At 43.6% G+C, this 19,981-nt stretch overlaps 2 protein-coding genes across 3 annotated transcripts; one reads left to right on the top strand and one right to left on the bottom strand.

Moving 5' to 3' along the window:
- The first annotated feature begins 800 nt into the window (after nucleotides 1-800).
- On the top strand, nucleotides 801-5,335 carry LOC131699074 (zona pellucida sperm-binding protein 3-like). Of its 2 annotated transcripts, none has more exons than XM_058994808.1 (10): nucleotides 801-1,014; nucleotides 1,255-1,439; nucleotides 1,973-2,079; nucleotides 2,501-2,592; nucleotides 2,819-2,999; nucleotides 3,385-3,493; nucleotides 3,694-3,785; nucleotides 4,161-4,246; nucleotides 4,607-4,720; nucleotides 5,080-5,335. In XM_058994808.1, exons 1-10 carry the CDS (start codon nucleotides 924-926, stop codon nucleotides 5,295-5,297), a joined length of 1,275 nt encoding a protein of 424 aa, XP_058850791.1. In that variant the 5' UTR covers nucleotides 801-923; the 3' UTR covers nucleotides 5,298-5,335. The 2 variants fall into 2 exon arrangements, with proteins under 2 accessions (XP_058850791.1, XP_058850792.1); XM_058994809.1 differs by having other exon boundaries at nucleotides 807-993.
- A 10,300-nt stretch (nucleotides 5,336-15,635) lies between these two features.
- Nucleotides 15,636-19,750, bottom strand: LOC131699177 (zona pellucida sperm-binding protein 3-like). Its single transcript, XM_058995635.1, has 9 exons — nucleotides 19,496-19,750; nucleotides 18,540-18,646; nucleotides 18,004-18,095; nucleotides 17,591-17,780; nucleotides 17,211-17,319; nucleotides 17,023-17,114; nucleotides 16,675-16,760; nucleotides 16,198-16,311; nucleotides 15,636-15,853 (listed from the first exon to the last, which is right to left on the bottom strand). Exons 1-9 carry the CDS (start codon nucleotides 19,748-19,750, stop codon nucleotides 15,636-15,638), a joined length of 1,263 nt encoding a protein of 420 aa, XP_058851618.1.
- Between the last annotated feature and the right edge of the window lie 231 nt (nucleotides 19,751-19,981).

Below are 19,981 nucleotides of genomic sequence, written 5' to 3'. Positions count from 1 at the left end.
GAAGTATAATGAGAGCTCATTTTAAAAAATCCCAGTTTAGATATAGAAACATAGGCCTACACATCACTGTATTTGTATTTGTTTTTGCAAGACGTGATGCTGTGGCATTTAGAAGTGCGTTGCACGCCCTCGCGCACAGAAGCACTTCTTTGTTTGACAGAAGTTGTTGCACTTGAAAGAAATGGAGCCTTGAATCCTCAAAATCCGTTCATGAACTGTGCATTTTCTCAAAGCACATTCACCAATTTGATTATATCTCTTTACTCAAAGACCGAAGAAGCTGTCTCTTCTTTTATGTTTCTATCTTTGCTTGTATGATATTTTCCATTTTGCACTTTGACCAAAATAATTTGCTCAAAGAACGAAATAACCTTGCATTTCGTTCTTTGATAATAAATGCTCAAATCACGAAATGTTATTTGTGTCAGCGACTGACCGAATCGTGACTCTGACTGTAACATGTTCATACAGAAGCAGCTTGAGAAAGTAAGAAATGAACGTTTTCTTTACATTAAATATATTGCTTAATTGTAGGCTGGTCTAGGTTTTTTTTTTTTTTAACATCAGTCCCTTGTCGCTGTGGATTGAATGTAGAAACATATTGTAGCCTCGCGATCTCGGTTAATGCAGGCAGGCGCACACATGTAAATAATTGCGCCGTATAAATAAGTTCAATGTGAACTCCAGCAACGAAACCTGGAGTGTTAACAAGGCAATAAGGTCTGCCCAATTTTTTAACTGATGTTAACTGTTGAGTGTTTTTTCTGGAGTGTGCGTGGTATAGGCAGGCACCCACGCAATGGCACAACTCGTCACACCTGTGTCAGTGGTCCACTCAGTGTTAATTGCCAAATCACTCTAATTAATGTCACTAGAAAAGCACCTGGACGGTAGTGTTTGGTAGGTAACTGTTGGTTTGAAAGATGATGGCGGCGTTGTGGAAATATGTCGTGTTTGCGCTTTGCTGTGTACCGTTTGCTGCACCACAGGAAGGTAATGTGGGCTACTGGCGGGGTTAGTGTGTTTTGTGTCTTATGTTTTGGTAGCACTGACTGTACCGGTACATAATGTTGGTGTGTTAACATACTCGTTTTACTGCTATCCAGACATTATGTCCTTTTGTGGAACACTTAGTAGTGCGTATTTGGTTATTTTAAAGAGTATTCAGGTACAAAATTTAAAACTTTCATTACATGAACCCTTTAACAAAATAGTTGTATGTTGCGCTTTATTCCAAACCCGTTTCTCCTGTAGCTGTGAGTACAGCCTGCGGCGTGGACTCTGTGGCTGTGAGGGTGTTGTTGGATTACTCTCGATCGGCGTTGCCTCTGGACCCGAGTGGCCTCCTGCTGGGACCCTGTCCTCCATCCAGCAGCAGCGCCGGTAATAACATGGTGGTGTTCCAGTACGGGCTGCTGGACTGCCGCTTTATGCGCATGGTAAGTGGCTTCTAAGGGCTTGTATGTTGGGTTCACGTAAGAAGCGTTCGAGCTCTAATTCCACTGCCCCGTATTACGCTGTACACGCTTGTATAAATATACACCTTGTACTTGGAAGCTTTTTCTAGCACTGCTAATGCAATATTGGCTGTGGTTGTAAAGGCATGTTTAAAAACGTATATTTCAGTTGTCATTGACGCTAGTATGTGTTACATAACTAAGCAATACAAACGTATTGGCAGCTGTATATTGTCCTACTTGCTAGAACCAAAGTCATTGTATGTATTTTGCTTTTAATTGTATTAGGCTACAGTAGCCCTGGATAAGGATGTCTGCTAAGAAGTAAATAAGGGTAAATTACTTGTGTGTTTTATACTCTTTTCTTTAAACAAACTAAATGCATTGTTTTGGCTTCAGGCTGTTGACATGCAGTGTGTGCCTTAACCCCAGTCTTGTAAAGGCTAACCTGGAGGTGTGTCTTACCCTTGAACTGCAGATGAAGTGTTAAATCTTTTTATCCATGTCTTGCCCAGGTTACTGCCAATGTTACTAGTTACATGAATGTGCTGACCTACAAGCCCACCCAGAGAGGCTTCTACCAGACTCCATTCAGTCAGGCTATTGTGTGCACCTATACCAAGTGAGTGCTGGACTTGGCTTAAACATGGTGTAACTCCTGTGAAGATGTGTTAAGCCTCTGGGCTGTTAATGCATTCAAGTATTGAGTCTTGCATCATGTCTGACATGACTTAACAGTATCTAATTTGTGGATTATTTTTAGAACTAAATTTCACAATCTATCTACTGTTATATAATTGGAGTTATTGCCTTTAATGGGGAGCAGTTAAAGACCCATTTTATGGCGCTGAAAGTTATTTCTGTGAAATCAAATGATTTACTGCGTTAGGAATTCTGGACCAGCTTCCTTACGGTGAAGGCAGCAAGAGTAAGTTTGCATTAAATATTGCCAATAATTGTTTACAATTCGGTGTCTTCTGCTGAATGCAAATTGTTTTGGTGTGTTGCTGTTCTAACTAAAGCTTTCTACCTGTGTTCTCCAGACCTGCTGGCTGGACTCCTCCAGTGTATAACCCTGCACTTGGGGATGCCTATGGGTTTGGGAAGCTGGAGTTTACCATGGGGATTATGAATGGTGAGTTTGCTGTCCTGCAATGTACACTTTGGTCTATTGGCTTGGAAAGTTTTCCAGTGCAACCCTAACCTGGCAGGGAGAGCAGCCTGTGGTGCTCATTGGGTCACTTCCTCTAGTCAAGTAGAACAATATTTTGATCTTTCTCTGGTGCTGGTCAATGCTGTACTGGCTAGTGAGATGAGTTGGGTGGGTTTCTGTTCTCATGCTCCTCTCCTTGATGTCACAGATGACTTCTCAGCCCCACGCACCTCCAGTCTGTTCTTCCTGGGGTCCCTCATCAACATCGTGGCTGCAGTGAAGCAGCAATTCCACATGCCGCTGATGGTCTACATGGAAGAGTGTGTTGCTGCCAGCACTCCAGAGCTGAGCCCTTCAAGCCAGACCTACCCGCTCATCACCAACCACGGGTAGATATTCACTGCAAGCTGTGTAGTAAAGGCAACATTTAAATCTGAATGTTTAGCACTTGGGAGCACAGTCCTGCTTGGATTTAGGAATGGGTGTTGAATGGTCAGCTTTGTGAACATGGCAAAAGCTCAGCTGAACTAAACTGGGAAGGCATAGATTGTAGCTGGGCTTTAATTTAGGTAAGATGTCCATGATTTGTGGAAACCAGCCCCAAGTTAAGTTCAAACTTTCCACTAGTGCACACAAAGGGTTGGAATGTAATTTTGTACAGGAAGTCTCCCTGGAACACAGGAAGTCTTGCTCGCTCCTTTCTTCTGGTGGTTGTCTGCAGTCCCTGAGTCCTGGCCAGTGCCTCCCCCTGCTCAGTGCTCTTTCTCCTTGCAGATGCTTTGTAGACGGACAGGCTGGCAACTCCAGGTTTCTGCCCAGAGTCCAGACCTCTGAGATCCGTCTGGTTGTCCAGGCCTTCAGGTTTACACAACTGAATACAGATGTGAGTATTTGATGGGTTGATCTGTGTTGTATTGGAAGTCTCAGGGCAGCTAGTTACCAAGATTCTCTACTTGTTTAATGAATTCTTTGAGTATCTGATGTGGTGCTTGTAATGTGCATAACATTTTTTTGTAAATTTGGTTTCTAGAGCAAATGTTGTTAGTTTTATTAGTGGTCCTTTTTTATCAAATTATTTTCTAGGTCTATATCCATTGCCGCTTGCTGGCCTGGGACCCTGCCCAGCTCAATGACCCCACCAAGAAAGCCTGTTCATTCAACCAGAGAACCAGGAGGTAAGGACTGGACCCTGCTGAGGCTGCTCTCTGTAGAAGGGGTGTGCAGGGGCTGTGAGGTCCAGTTAACCAACACCACAGGGACACAATCAGTTCTGTGCCTCCTTACAGTTGTGTGGCGAAATTATTGAAATGTGTTCTTGAGGTTGTTGGTAACTGGAGGAAATGAGGTGTGTGCACATGTCCCTAAGGTGGGGTTTCCTGGTCCTGGGGGACCCTTGTGTCTGGTTTGGTTCTCAATTGCTCAATTAGGCCTTTAATCCAACTACAATTTTGAAGTAACTTAATTAGTGCTTTTTTAAGAGATGGAGACAAAGGTTTAAGCACATTAGTTCAAATAATGGTTTTGATTTAAGTGATACACTTGTGTTCCAGCTGGGAGCTCCTGGATAACCCTGGTCGGAGCTCTGTGTGCAGCTGCTGTACCTCCAACTGCAATCTGAGGAAGAGGAGGGACACGGGTACGAATTCTACTTTCTATATAGTTTACACAGGTGGTGTGTGGGGGGTTTTATATACTTTTTTGGTACGGTTTTAAATTTTAACTTCTATGGTGAGTGACTTTTTAAAATGGATGGCAGCCAACAAAGCATGCTCAAATAGGTCTGCCAGAGCCTGTATTGCAAAAGAACCATTCCCCCTCCCAACCAGAGGCTGCTTGCTGGTACTCTGCTCAATGGCCTGTTGCCATCAGTTTTGCTTCTCTTGGGTAGTTTTTCATCCAGCACCCTCTTGGCCTGCCCCCTGGTGTAGTGACTGGTCCTGCATGCTGTAAAGCAGCAGGTCCTGTTTTCTAACCAAGCTCCTCTTCTCCTGAGCAGCTGAAGAGGGGCTGAGACACACTGCAGTGCTGGGACCCCTGAGGATCCTTCCTGAAGAGCTGTCTGCTGGAAGCCAGGAATTCTACCAGAGGAGCCCTGCTCTGTCACTGGAGGGTGAGCTCAGCCTGCAGTCTCCAAACCAGTGTGCACTTGGCTTCCTTGTCCATGGCTTGCATGACCTGATCTTTACAGTAGAGGTTCCCCTACAATTGTGCTGAAGAACTTAATGCATGTTGTGTTTCTGCAAAGTCAATAGCATAGAACTTGAATTGCCACAAAGCCGTGACTAAGCTTTAATGTTCCTAGTGGAACAAATGGACATGGTTGGTAGGGGAGTGCAATGTCCCAAGTGTGCTTCCCTGCAAGTCCTAAAGGAAGAAACCCTACTTGAATTGGCTACTAGGCACTGTGGAGAGAATGGCAGCCTTTCCTGTTCTTAACCCCTTCCTCCTACTCTCTCTCTCTTCCCCCAGAGCCCCAGCAGGCTCTGGCCTGGCTGCCTGTCCTGGCTGCTCCCCTGCTCCTGATGGCTGTCCTGGGAGCCCTGTCTCTGGGCTACTACATGTGGGTGTGGCATCATCCCAGACTCTTCTCCAAGTCCAGCAGGGAGCTCCTCGTTCCTGTCCCCGTTGATGAAATGCACACAGCAGTTGGCACGGTTTCCAGCAGCTCGCCAGCAAGGCATTTCTGATTTCTTGTATGTTGCGAAATAAAATGGATACATAAAGACCCTCCTGTCCTGTGAGATTTCTGCCACTGAGTAACATTTTTTTTTTTATCCTGAGTTTGTTTTTAGGGCATCCAACATCTTTCTGCCAGATAATTGCTCCCCTTGCATAACAGGGTTTCTGTTATTTTTAGTTTAGTCAATTTACATTTAGCATTAAGTGAAAGTTACTTCTACAAAACCAGTAAAGCTGGGTTAACCAAGTTTGAGCATTAATCTGTACTGGGCAGATAGCCTCCAGAGGCACTGGAGAAATAGTGGCTTATTTATTTTTGTGGGGGGGACACTATTTAATGGTGTCTGATACTTTACCTGGGTACTTGTATACCTCAACATTAGCTGGGAGAGCGTTCAATTTGGTTTTGTAGTTCTGTGCAGGGAGAAATGTTGCTGGTGCCATTTCCAACTCCATTTCTTGCTAGTTTGAAAGACCATTATAAATTCCTTCCATTTCAACCCCTTGTATGCAATGTATCCTTCTGCTCATCTGTATACCTCTTGCTCACTAATCTTGTAACTGAATGGATGCATGTGTGTTTTTTTAAAAAAAAAAAAAAAATTATTTTAAATAGGCTTCTGGGCTGCACTGTCAATTAGCTGCAGGGGATTTAACTAGGACTGTAAAATTGACAAGCTAATTTAAACTATCCAATATTGCTGTAAAATTGTTCATAAAGAGTCTCTTTGGGGACCAAAACAAACGTCAAAGTGGAAGAAAAGAAATTGGTGAAACAACACATGTTCTAGGACCATGTGTTCAGTGTGAAAACCTCAATCGTTGTTCAAAGCACAAACTCCTGTTGAGTGAGTTGCTGAACATCTGGCTGTAAGACTACGGACATGTTGCCAAGCAAAGGTGGTGGAGAACGTAGCTTTGAGTCTGTTGGTGCAATTCAATTGAACCTGGAGCTGTGCTGTTGAGCCTGACAAACACTCCTCAGTGATCAAGCTCCACGTTCCCTGTTTATTGCATTAACTCCCCCAGGTTTTTGTTTGTTTGTTTTCCACCTACGTGGGAAGTCAATAGAATTTGAGAAATCCTGGATTAATATGTGAAAATTAACAGGTTTGATGTCCGTGTTTCAGTATCTCTAATTCATTGAATCCCAGAATTTTGGGAGATCCCTACATGGTGCAGGATGCTCCTTCTTGGATGGATCCCTGTATATTAAAATTGGGGCTGGAGGCAGAAAGGTATCTTCAGTAGAAATGATGGATTAAGCTGGCTCCCCCTGGAGACAGTTTTGTTGTACAGCAAATCCATTGTGTTGCTGCATTGGGCAGCTAACACTTTCCTGTTGGACGCCCATGTTGGTATTTATTATTTATTTCTTAGCGGACGCCCTTAGCCAGGGCGACTTACAATTGTTACAAGATATCACATTATTTTACATGATACAGATATCACATTATTTTACATACAATTACCCATTTATACAGTTGGGTTTTTACTGGAGCAATCTAGGTAAAGTACCTTGCTCAAGCGTACAACAGCAGTGTCCCCCACTGGGGATTGAACCCACAACCCTTCGGTCAAGAGTCCAGAGCCCTAACTGTTCCCCAACTCTGAGGATTGGTTTTTCCAGCAGGACAATGCTCCATGCCATACAGCCAGGTCAATCAAGGTGTGGATGGAGGACCACCAGATCAAGACCCTGTCATGGCCAGCCCAATCTCCAGACCTGAACCCCATTGAAAACCTCTGGAATGTGATCAAGAGGAAGATGGATGATCACAAGCCATCAAACAAAGCCGAGCTGCTTGAATTTTTGCGCCAGGAGTGGCATAAAGTCACCCAACATCAATGTGAGAGACTGGTGGAGAGCATACCAAGACGCATGAAAGCTGTGATTGAAAATCAGGGTTATTCCACCAAATATTGATTTCTGAACTCTTCCTAAGTTAAAATATTAGTATTGTGTTGTTTAAAAATGAATATAAACTTATTTTCTTTGCATTATTCGAGGTCTGACAACACTGCATCTTTTTTGTTATTTTGACCAGTTGTCATTTTCTGCAAATAAATGCTCTAAATGACAAGATTTCCATTACACGAGAGTAGATGTTAAAACTTCATGCTGATTTGAACTCGGCTCTCGCCAAGATAAGCACCAACTAAGACGTAGCTTTACAGTAAACTAATGTGATCCATATGTGTCTCCATCCATTTACGTTTCCTTCCATATGATGATGTAGATATCCTTCTGTCTGGTGTTAATGGCTGAAGTGTAATGCTGGCTCCAGGGATCAGCTTATTTTGCCTCCCTGGCGCATCAGCACACACGACGGCTGCGATGCTGGCTCCGGGGATCAACCAAAGTGCGGCCTCCCCAGCGCATCAGCATGACAACCGTCTGGATTGAGCTAAGTAGGGTACATCTCTGGGGTTTTCAAGTGGGCACCTTCCATCCTCAGTGTTTCGTCGACTAGCCCACGACACCTCAAGAGGGCTCGACGGTGATTCTGGCCTCCCAGCATCACCCCCCTCCGTCCCCCACTCAACTCAGCCCAGCTTACTTACCTGTACATCAGCGTTTCTTTCTTTCTATTGTGCTTGAGATCCCCAGCCAGAATCTTTCCGTCTCAACCACAGCCAGTTGCTGCTCCTCTCTGCTGCTTCAGATAAGTTCTTCACTGTGCGACGCAACTCTTGGCCACTGAATCCGACGTCTCTGAGAAACCGGGTTGTAGAGTGTGCCACAAATCCTCGACAACCCACTTCCACTGGGTAAACCCGAACTCTCCATCCTCGCTGTTCCGCTTCAGTGGCTAGTTGAGCATACCGCAGTCTCTTCCTCTCATACGCCTCATCTACAGCATCCTCCCATGGCACTGTTAACTCTACCAGGTGAACAAGGCGTGCTGATCCAGACCACAAGACAATATCTGGTCGAAGGCTAGTGGTGGCAATCTCAGGTGGAAAAATAAGCCGTTGACCAACATCTGCCAGCATTTTCCAGTCTCTAGCAGCTTCCAGTTGTCCTGGGCGAGGATTGGTTTTAACACCTTTTCTTGGTGGTTGCTCTCCTGGGTGGAGGAATGTTGTCTTTTGTGTGTAATGTTTTGATGGAACAGGTGACAACTTAATGGTCATGTTACGCTTGTCTTCCAATGCTAAGGCCAAACATCGCAGCACCTGGTCATGGCGCCAAGTAAACCGTCCTTGGCTAAGAGCCACCTTACATCCTGTCAAAATGTGCCTTAATGTTGCAGGTAATGAACACAAAGGACATGAGGGATCCTCTCCTACCCAGAGGTTTAGGTTCTGTGTTGACCTGATGAGGAAACTGATCCTGCTCTGTTCCATTGACCATAGGTCTTGCCAGCCAATCTTGCGTTGTTCCACACTCTCCCATCTCATCCATTCTCCCTGCTTGGCCTGGGAAATGGCATTTATACACCTCATCCTCTCCTCCTGCTTTTGCACCTCGTTGACTACCAGCTTCCTCCTTTGAGCTGGGGCTGCCTTGTGCCATGTAGGAGGAGCTGAACTGAAACCAAGACCCCCTCTTCCATGCTGAACTTGCCCCATGATATCACCAATTCGAAGGGCAGCCTTTGCATCTTCCACAGCTTTCTTTGCCGCCCACTTTCTTCCAGTTTTCAACACAGGTGCTGCCTCCCTTATGCATTTATCGCGTGACTCTACTAATGTCATTTCCAGTCTGACCTTGGCGCACTTAAACTCCTCGGTTAGAGCAGAGACTGGTAGCTGCAGTATTCCTTTACCATAAAGTCCCACTCTGCTGAGGCAGCGTGGAACTCCCAACCATTTCCTGATGTATGAACTGATTAAAGCTTCCAGCTTCTCTACTGTTGTCAAAGAAACCTCGTACACAGTCAGTGGCCACAGCAACCTCGGCAGTAGACCAAACTGAAAGCACCAGAGTTTTAGTTTACCTGGTAGAGCGCAGCTGTCTATGCTCTTCAACCCTTCCACTGCTTGTTGTCTAACTTCTCCCACACGAACTGTGTCCTTTAGATCCCCGTCGTACCATCTCCCAAGACTCTTCACTGGCTTCTCAGACACTGTTGGTATTGCCTCACCATTAATGAAGAATGTTTTATCTACTACTTTGCCTTTAATTATAGAGATGCTCCTTGATTTAGTGGGCTTGAATTGCATTCGTGCCCATTCAATGTTATTGGTTAACTTGCCCAATAATCGATTAGTGCAGGCTACTGTTGTAGTCATGGTTGTCATGTCATCCATGTATGCTCGAATTGGTGGTAGTCACATTCCAGAAGCCAAGCGCTCTCCTCCTACTACCCATTTTGATGCCCTAATGATTACTTCCATTGCCATGGTAAAAGCCAGTGGAGAAATGGTGCATCCTGCCATTATTCCAACCTCTAGGCATTGCCATGTAGTGCTGAATTCTGAAGATGATAATCTCTGAGCAATAATGCTGAAGAAAATCTTGCCTTCTACGTTTAATAGGGAAATGGGACGAAACTGACTGATGCTTGTAGAATCTTTTTCTTTAGGTATAAAGACTCCACCTGCTCGGCGCCATGCTCTTGGTACAACCTGTTTTTCCCATGCCACTTTCATCAATTTCCACAGAATTCGTAGAACTCCTGAAGCACTCTTGAACACTCTGTACGGAACTCCATTAGGCCCTGGAGATGATGATGAAGCCCTTGCTTTTTTCACAGCTTGCTCTATTTCTTTCCACTTAGGTGCACAGTCCTCCATTTGGTATTCTGGTGGATTGATAGGTGGGATGTCTGATGGAATTGACATAGGCTCCTGCCTTTTTGAATCTGTATGTGTTTCCTCCAAATATCTCTCCAGCTCGACCTTAGATGCTTTTAGTGTGCCATTCTTCTCACTGGTGAATAACTTCTTTACAAATTTGAATGGGTCTTTATAAAAGTTAGCTCTCGCACGCTCCTTCTTTTTGTAGCGTTTCCGTAGGCGCTCAGCTCTGCTTATCTTTTATGACCCTTTGTAAGAGATTGAGTCCCTCCTTCTGACTTTGTTCTGCTCTTCTCCATTGGTTCCTCAGCTGTCTCCTTTCTCTAACCAAGCGTTCAATCTCCTGCTGCCGTCTAGACTTTCCAGGAATAGTTTGTACTTTTTCCTTCCTTTTTTTATTTGGAATTTGGGAGAAATGTTGTCAGTAGTTTATAGAATAAAACAAAAATGTTCATTTTACCCAAACACATACCTATAAATAGTAAAACCAGAGAAACTGATAATTTTGCAGTGGTCTCTTAATTTTTTCCAGAGCTGTATGTATTTTTTATAGTTTGCACGTTATTAGTAGACAAGAAAGGCAATTGCACACAATACCATTGGTGCATACTGTATACATATAGACGCAGCTATGAGAACGTAAAAAATGAACGGGGGTGTAATCAAGTTTTTTTTTTTTTTTTTTTTAGAAAATTACGAGAGTTACCGATTAAATCAAAATCACTCAATGTAGAAAAGGCATTGGATATTTTAAACATGTTTTCATTTGATTGTTTTTACTTTTGCTCGGACAGGCTACTTGTAAGTTCAGTGATACCGTAAATATCGACCTTAGAATCATAAAACAGTGCATTTAAATGGCAGTATACTGCATGCATTATTTCCTTATCAAAAGACATACCTTCAGAAATACACAAAGAATGTCTGAGAACGGGCATTTTATTTGCTTATTTCAAAATATTTGTGTTAACAATTGTAGAAATACTGAAACCGACAATGTATTAAATACCATTCTGAATATGAATATAGCTGAATTCTGAATTGTACCGATCTCGATTAACGCACCACACAGGGCGAGGCAATCCACACACAGGCGGAGGGCGGCGCGAACCCGGGTTATTACCGGCGCTGCTGCTGGATGGAGGACAGGGTCCCAGCAGGAGGCCACTCGGGTCCAGAGGCAACGCCGATCGAGAGTAATCCAACAACACCCTCACGGCCACCGAGTCCACGCCGCAGGCTGTACTCACAGCTACAGGAGAAACGGGTTTGGAATAAAGCGCAACATACAACTATTTTGTTAAAGGGTTCATGTAATGAAAGGTTTAATTTTGTACCTGAATACTCTTTAAAATAACCAAATACGCACTACTAAGTGTTCCACAAAAGGACATAATGTCTGGATAGCAGTAAAACGAGTAGGTTAACACACCAACATTATGTACCGGTACAGTCAGTGCTACCAAAACATAAGGCACAAAACACACTAACCCCGCCAGTAGCCCACATTACCTTCCTGTGGTGCAGCAAACGGTACACAACAAAGCGCAATCACGACATATTTCCACAACAACACTGCCATCATCTTTCAAACCAACAGTTACCTACCAAACAATACCGTCCAGGTGCTTTTCTAGTGACATTAATTAGAGTGATTTGGCAATTAACACTGAGTGGACCACTGACACAGGTGTGAGGAGTTGTGCCATTGCGTGGGTGCCTGCCTATACCACGCACACTCCAGAAAAAAACACTCAACAGTTAACATTAGTTAAAAAATTGGGCAGACCTTATTGCCTTGTTAACACTCCAGGTTTCGTTGCTGGAGTTCACATTGAACTCATTTATACAGCGCAATTATTTACATGTGTGCGCCTGCCTGCATTAACCGAGATCGCAAGGCTACAATATGTTTCTACATTCAATCCACAGCGACAAGGGACTGATGTTAAAACAAACAAACAAACAAACAAAAAAACCTAGACCAGCCTACAATTAAGCAATATATTTAATGTAAAGAAAACGTTCATTTCTTACTTTCTCAAGCTGCTTCTGTATGAACATCTTACAGTCAGAGTCACGATTCGGTAAGTCGCTGACACAAATAACATTTCGTGATTTGAGCATTTATTATCAAAGAACGAAATGCAAGGTTATTTCGGTCTTTGAGCAAATTATTTTGGTCAAAGTGCAAAATGGAAAATATCAAACAAGCAAAGATAGAAACATAAAAGAAGAGACAGCTTCTTCGGTCTTTGAGTAAAGAGATATAATCAAATTGGTGAATGTGCTTTGAGAAAATGCACAGTTCATGAACGGATTTTGAGGATTCAAGGCTCCATTTCTTTCAAGTGCAACAACTTCTGTCAAACAAAGAAGTGCTTCTGTGCGCGAGGGCGTGCAACGCATTTCTAAATGCCACAGCATCACGTCTTGCAAAAACAAATACCAATACAGTGATGTGTAGGCCTATGTTTCTATATCTAAACTGGGATTTTTTAAAATGAGCTCTCATTATGGTTTCTTATATGTATCTAATTTGATTGAACTACTTTAATTTATTATTATTATTTGTTTATTTAGCAGACGCCTTTATCCAAGGCGACTTACAGAGACTCGGGTGTGTGAACTATGCATCAGCTGCAGTCACTTACAACTACGTCTCACCCGAAAGACGGAGCACAAGAAGATTAAATGACTTGCTCAGGGTCACACAATGCGTCAGTGGCTGAAGTGGGATTTGAACCGGGGACTTCCTGGTTACAAGCCTAGTTCTTTAACCACTGGACCACACAGCCTCCTAATTTGACCTGACTGTTGTTATCTAAACAATTAAAACGGTGTTATAAAACGAGGCTCAGAAGCTCAGTGCTCTCAATATGGTTTATTTTGAAAATGTTCATTTACCAAAGTTGTCATCATCTAAAATAAAAACATTTAAGAAGGGTTTCTTGTTGTCAAGCAGTCTCCGTCTTTATTCCACAAGCCACTGTCTGGTGCTGATGGGGTCTGCATACCCCGTTTTCTAAAAAGTGGTAGTTCATCGCTTTCTATAATTTATGAGAACATTAAACGTTCAATTAGCATATTTTTTCTTTCTTTCTTTCTCTTATAAAACAGTGATTAGACGAACATGTTTAGACATTTGATTTTGCAGTTTAAATACTTTGTATACAATAGTCTTATAATATGAATAATGTTGCTTTTTTTAGTTGTTTCCTCAAAAACGGTAATTTCTAAATAACAATGCGAGAACATTATAAACGCTATTTCAAATTCGCTTGAAGTTGAGTGTTTGAGGTCACTATCCTGCTAAATTGGTTGTGCTAACTTCCTGCATAAATAATAAATACTTAAATAATAAATCTATGACGTGTCTCTCATAAATGAAATTTACGGATTTCCTGTTCATTCAATATTCGCAATTTGAGCAACATAATTTACTCAAAGACCAAATTAACATTTCATTTCGTTCTTTGCTAATTTGTAAATGCTCAAATCCCGATTTTTTTTTCCTCTCGGCGATTGACCGAATCCTCACCGAGTGTAATATGTACACCAGTGGTATATATTTTGTGTAACTATCGGTCTTGTCTAATAACGTGCATATTATATAAAAAAAGAAGATAATGCGTGGGGAACACCCTACATTATCTTGTCGACGTGACCTATATGAGAAATAATAAATTCAAAAAAATCAGACATCTATTAACTAATATTAATATATTATAAGGCTACAGATGAGTCAAAACTAGAGCTTTTTGGCAAGTCACATCAGCTCTATGTTCACAGACGAAAAAATGAAGCTTTCAAAGAAAAGAACACCATACCTACAGTGAAACATGGAGGAGGCTCGATTATGTTTTGGGGCTGCTTTGCTGCACCTGGCACAGGGTGCCTTGAATCTGTGCAGGGCACAATTAAATCTCAAGACTATCAAGGCATTCTGGAGCGAAACGTACTGCCCAGTGTCAGAAAGCTCTGTCTCAGTCGCAGGTCATGGGTCCTCCAACAGGATAATGGCCCAAAACACACAGCTAAAAGCACCCAAGAATGGATAAGAACAAAACATTGGACTATTCTGAAGTGGCCTTCTATGAGTCCTGATCTGAATCCTATCAAACATCTATGGAAAGAGCTGAAACTTGCAGTCTGGAGAAGGCACCCATCAAACCTGAGACAGCTGGAGCAGTTTGCTCAGGAAGAGTGGGCCAAACTACCTGTTAACAGGTGCAGAAGTCTCATTGAGAGCTACAGAAAACGTTTGATTGCAGTGATTGCCTCTAAAGGTTGTGCAACAAAATATTAGGTTAGCGGTCCCATCATTTTTGTCCATGCCATTTTCATTTGATTTATTATTTACAATATTATGTTGAATAAAAAATCAAAAGCAAAGTTTGATTTCTATTAAATATGGAATAAACAATGGTGGATGCCAATTACTTTTGTCAGTTTCAAGTTATTTCAGAGAAAATTGTGCATTCTTTGTTTTTTGTGGAGGGGTACCAACAAATTTGAGCACGTCTGTAAATCCAGGATTTCTCAAATTCTATTGACTTCCCACGTAGGTGGAAAACAAACAAACAAAAACCTGGGGGAGTTAATGCAATAAACAGGGAACTTGGAGCTTGATCACTGAGGAGTGTTTGTTAGGCTCAACAGCACAGCTCCAGGTTCAATTGAATTGCACCAACAGACTCAAAGATATGTTCTCCACCACCTTTGCTTGGCAACATGTCTGTAGTCTTGCAACTCACCCAACAGGAGTTTGTGCTTTGAACAATGATTGAGGTTTTCACACTGAACGCTTGGTCCTAGAACATGTGTTTCACCAATTTCTTTTCTTCCACTTTGACGTTTGTTTTGGTCCCCAAAGAGACTCTATTTATGAACAATTTACAGCAATATTGGATAGTTTAAATTTGCTTGTCAATTTTACAGTCCTAGTTAAATCCCCTGCAGCTAATTGACAGTGCAGCCCAGAAGCCTATTTAAAATAAATTAAAAAAAAAACACACATGCATCCATTCAGTTACAAGATTAGTGAGCAAGAGGTATAGAGATGACCAGAAGGATACATTGCATACAAGGGGTTGAAATGGAAGGAATTTATAATGGTCTTTCAAACTAGCAAGAAATGGAGTTGGAAATTGCACCATGCAGCAGTTAACAGGTCCAGCAACATTTCTCCCCACACAGAACTACAAAACCAAATTGAAAGCTCTCCCAGCTAATGTTAAGAGGTACACAAGTACCCAGGTTAAATATCAGACACCATTAGATAGTGCCCCCCACAAAAAAAAAAAAAAAGCCACTATTTCTCCAGTGCCCCTGGTGGCTATCTGCCCAGTACAGATTAATGCCCAATCAAACTTAGCCCAGCTTTACTGGTTTTGTAGAAGTAACTTTCACTTAATGCTAAATGTAAATTTACTAAACTAAAATGACAGAAGCCCTGTACCAATCCTGTTACGCAAGGGGAGCAATTATCCGGCAGAAAGATGTTGGATGCATGAAAACAAAAACGTTACTCGGTGGCAGAAATCACAGGACAGGAGAGGGTCTTTATGTAGCCATTTTATTTTGCAACATACAAGAAATCAGAATTGCCTTGCTGGCGAGCTGCTGGAAACCGTGCAAACTGCTGTGTGCATTTCATCAACGGGGACAGGAACGAGGAGCTCACTGCCGGACTTGGAGCAGAGTCTGGGATGACGCCACACGCACATGTAGTAGCCCAGAGACAGGGCTCCCAGGACAGCCATCAGGAGCAGGGGAGTAGCTAGAACAGGCAGCCAGGCCAGAGCCTGCTGGGGCTCTGGGGGAGGAAGGGGTTAGGAACAGGAAGGGATCCCAGTGCAGCTACACTCAACAGTGCCCAGGAGCAGTTTCATGAGGGTCTGTTACTTTAGGACCTGCAGGGAAGCACACATGGGGCATGGGAGGGTAAGAGTGCCTTGTTCCACTATTAGAAAACATTAAGTTTAGTCAGTCTCCTAGGGTGAAGTTACGGTTATATGCCGTGGACTGGAATGGGTTTTGGCAGATATTGTACAATGCAGGTTAAGGCAACATGACTGCAAGGGAACCTGTTGTGTAAAGATGAAAGTTAATGCCATGCAAACCAAGTGCACACAATTGGAGACTGCAGGCTGAGCTCACCCTCCAGTGACAGAGCAGGGCTCCTCTGGTAGAATTCCTGGCTTCCAGCAGACAGCTCTTCAGGAAGGATCCTCAGGGGTCCCAGCACTGCAGTGTGCCTCAGTCCCTCTTCAGCTGCTCAAGAGAAAGGGAGCCTGGTTAGAAAACAGGACCTGTTGCTTTACAGCATGCAGGACCAGTCACTACACCAGGGGGCAGGCCAAAAGGGTGCTGGATGAAAACTACCCAAGAGAAGCAAAACTGATGGCAACAGGCCATTGAGCAGAGTACCAACAAGACAGCAAGCAGCCTCTGGTTGGGAGGGGGAATGGTTCTTTAGCAATACAGGCTCTGGTAGACCTATTTGAGCATGCTTTGTTGGCTGCCATCCATTTTAAAAGTCACTCACCATAGAAGTTAAAATTTAAAACCGTACCAAAAAAAATATAAAACCCCACACACCACCTGTGTAAACTATATAGAAAGTAGAATTCGTACCTGTGTCCCTCCTCTTCCTCAGATTGCAGTTGGAGGTACAGCAGCGGCACACAGAGCTCCGACCAGGGTTATCCAGGAGCTCCCAGCTGCAACACAAGAGCAGGACACTGAACCCAAAGACACAGCAACACACTTCTACACAGAGCAGTATAATGAAGTTGGTTTTCCCCCCTCCCACCCAGTTATTGGCATTTCAATGACGTTCTCCATACAACTGTAAGGAGGCACAGAACTGATTGTGCAGAGTAAGAAACTCATCCTGGTTCCCTGTGGTGTTGGTTAACTGAACCTCACAGCCCCTGCACTCCCCTTGTACAGACAGCAGCCTCAGCAGGGTCCAGTCCTTACCTCCTGGTTCTCTGGTTGAATGAACAGGCTTTCTTGGTGGGGTCATTGAGCTGGGCAGGGTCCCAAGCCAGCAAGCGGCAATGGATATACACCTAGGAAGTAATTTAAACAAAAAGGAACATTAATAAAAGCAGCATTTGCTCTAGAACCTCTAAACTGAAGTTACAAAAACAGCATCAGATACTCACATCTGCATTCAGTTGTATAAACATGAAGGCCTGGACAACCAGACGGTTCTCGGAGGTCTGGACTCGGGGCAGAAACCTGGAGTTACCAGCCTGTCCATCTACAAAGCATCTGCAAGGAGAAACACGAGCACTGAGCAGGGGGAGGCACTCACCAGGACCGGAGTCAATCCAAACAGCCACAAGACAAAACCTAGTACCATAAACTGGGTTTAAAAATAACTCTACCCAAGCTGCAATCTGTGCATTCCCAGCAATGGCAGTTATTCATTCAACTGAGCTTACGCCATGCTCACCAAGCTGACCATTCAACACCCCTTCCTAAACCCAAACAGGACTACCAAGTGCTAAACATTCAGATTTAAATAGTGCCTTTACTATACAGCTTGCAGTGAATATCTACCCGTGGTTGGTAGGTCTGGCTTGAAGGGCTCAGCTCTGGAGTGCTGGCAGCGACACACTCTTCCATGTAGACCATCAGCGGCATGTGGAATTGCTGCTTCACTGCAGCCGCGATGTTGATGGGGGAGCCCAGGAAGAACAGACTGGAGGTGCGTGGGGCTGAGAAGTCATCTGAGACACAAAGGAGAGGAGCATGAGAACAGCAACCCACCCAACATCTCACTAGCCAGGACAGAGCAGCATTGACCAGCACCAGAGGAATTAAAACATTTTCTACTTGACTAGAGGAAGTAACCCAATGAGCACCACAGGCTGCTCCCTGCCAAGTTCGTGACGCACTAGACACCTTCCTAAACCAATAGACCAAATGTACATTGCAGGATAGCAAACTCACCATTCATAATCCCCATGGTAAACTCCAGCTTCCCAAACCCAGAGGCATCCCCAAGTGCAGGGTTATACACTGGAGGAGTCCAGCCAGCAGGTCTGGAGAAGACAGGTAGAAAGCTTTAGTTGGAGCAGCAACACAAAGACCGTTTGCATTCAGCAGAAGACACTGAATTTTGTAAACCATTTATTGGCAATACTTAATGCAAATGTATTCTTGCCTTCACAACAAGGAAGCTGGTCCAGAATTCCTAATGCAGGAAATCATTTGATTTTGCAGAGATTACTTTCAGTGCCATAAAATGGGTCTTTAATAACTGCTCCCCATTAAAGGCAATAACACCACAATTATATAAAAATTAGCAAAGTTCATAGATTTTGTAAATGTAGTTCTAAAAAAAAAAAAAAAATCCACAAATTAGATACTGTTAAGTCAAGTGTCAGACATTATGCAATACTCAATAATTGAATACATGAACAGCCCAGAGGCTTAACACATCTTCACAGGAGTTACAGCATGTTTACGCCAAGTCCAGCACTCACTTGGTATAGGTGCACACAACAGCCTGATTGAATGGAGTCTGGTAGAAGTCTCTCTGGGTGGGCTTGTAGGTCAGCACATTCATGTAACTGGTAACATTGGCAGTAACCTGGGCAAGACATGGATAAAAGTCACTGTTAAACAGATTTAAAACACTTGATCTGCAGGTCAAGGGTAAGACACACCTCCAGTCAGCCTTTACAAGACTGGGGTTACAGCATACACCGCATGTCAGCCTAACGCCAAAACAATGCATTTTTAGTTTGTTTAAAGAAAAGAGTGCAAACACACGTAATTACCCTTATACTGCTGCCAATACAACTAGGGTTGCCACCTTTGAGATACAAAAATACCGGACACCCCATCCCCTCCTATTGTCTACTTCTTCATTTGTCTGCCATTGTGACTAACATTACAGTATGCTACTTAATAGTTTCGCGCTTCTTCATTCAAAGGGCTATCAAACTTAACAGCAGCGCGCATGCTCATACCAGATAACACACAGCGGGGAGCACACAAGAATAACATAACGGTACAGCTTGAAGGAGCCGCCCTAATTTGGAGATTTTTTTTTTATGTTAGTTAGCATGTCTGACAGGAGAGACTGAAGGCGTATGTGGGTAGCAGTGTGGAGTAGTGGTTAGGGCCTTGGACTCTTAACCGGAGGATCGTGGGTTCAATCCCAAGTGGGGGACACTGGTGCTGTACCCTTGAGCAAGGTACTTTACCTAGATTGCTCCAGTAAAAACCAAGCTGTATAAATGGGTAATTGTATGCAAGAGTAATGCGATATCTTATAAAAATTGTAAGTCGCCTTATTAAGGGCGTCTGCTAAGAAATGTAATAATAATACAACGTTTTGGTGGCTTACGTTGTTACCTCAATTACTTCTGGTGCATTTACACACCGCTGTGTTATAGTATTTATTATAGTAACCATATTAATACACAAAGCATACCCAGAACTGTCCAACGAAGTGAGGGACAAAATAGGGAGGGATAATGCCGGGAGAACTACAGCGGCACGTCCTATTAGTGGAGCTGAAGACATCAGGGAAGGCTGTACAGGCAGCCCGCCGCCTAGAACAGATCCTTATGCTGTTCACAGACAGGCCGCGGTAGCCCAGGCTGGGCCTCCAGGAGATCAAAGTTAGCCTGGGGGGCATCAAGCACCAGCACCCAGTTTGGCTCTCGGACATCAAGGAGAAGTGCATTTTGGGGGCTGATGTCCTAATGGCCACGTGAGCTACACTAGACCTGGGACAGCAACAGCTGTGGGTACAAAGGGGGGGGGGGGTGGGGGTCAAACCACTACCACTGCAACCCGGGGGGAGGGGGAAGCCTGCCGAGCCAGGGGCATCGCCCCGACAATCATCATCTGCCACCTGTTCATCAGCCAACCTGCTCAACAGCTCTGGTTTCCCATCAACATAATGGCTGGACCG

This window comes from Acipenser ruthenus, chromosome 21, assembly GCF_902713425.1.
Source record: "Acipenser ruthenus chromosome 21, fAciRut3.2 maternal haplotype, whole genome shotgun sequence".
Lineage (NCBI taxonomy): Eukaryota > Metazoa > Chordata > Actinopteri > Acipenseriformes > Acipenseridae > Acipenser > Acipenser ruthenus.
The sequence above is the reverse complement of the archived record's forward strand: the minus strand, read 5'-3'. Positions and strand labels throughout refer to the sequence as shown.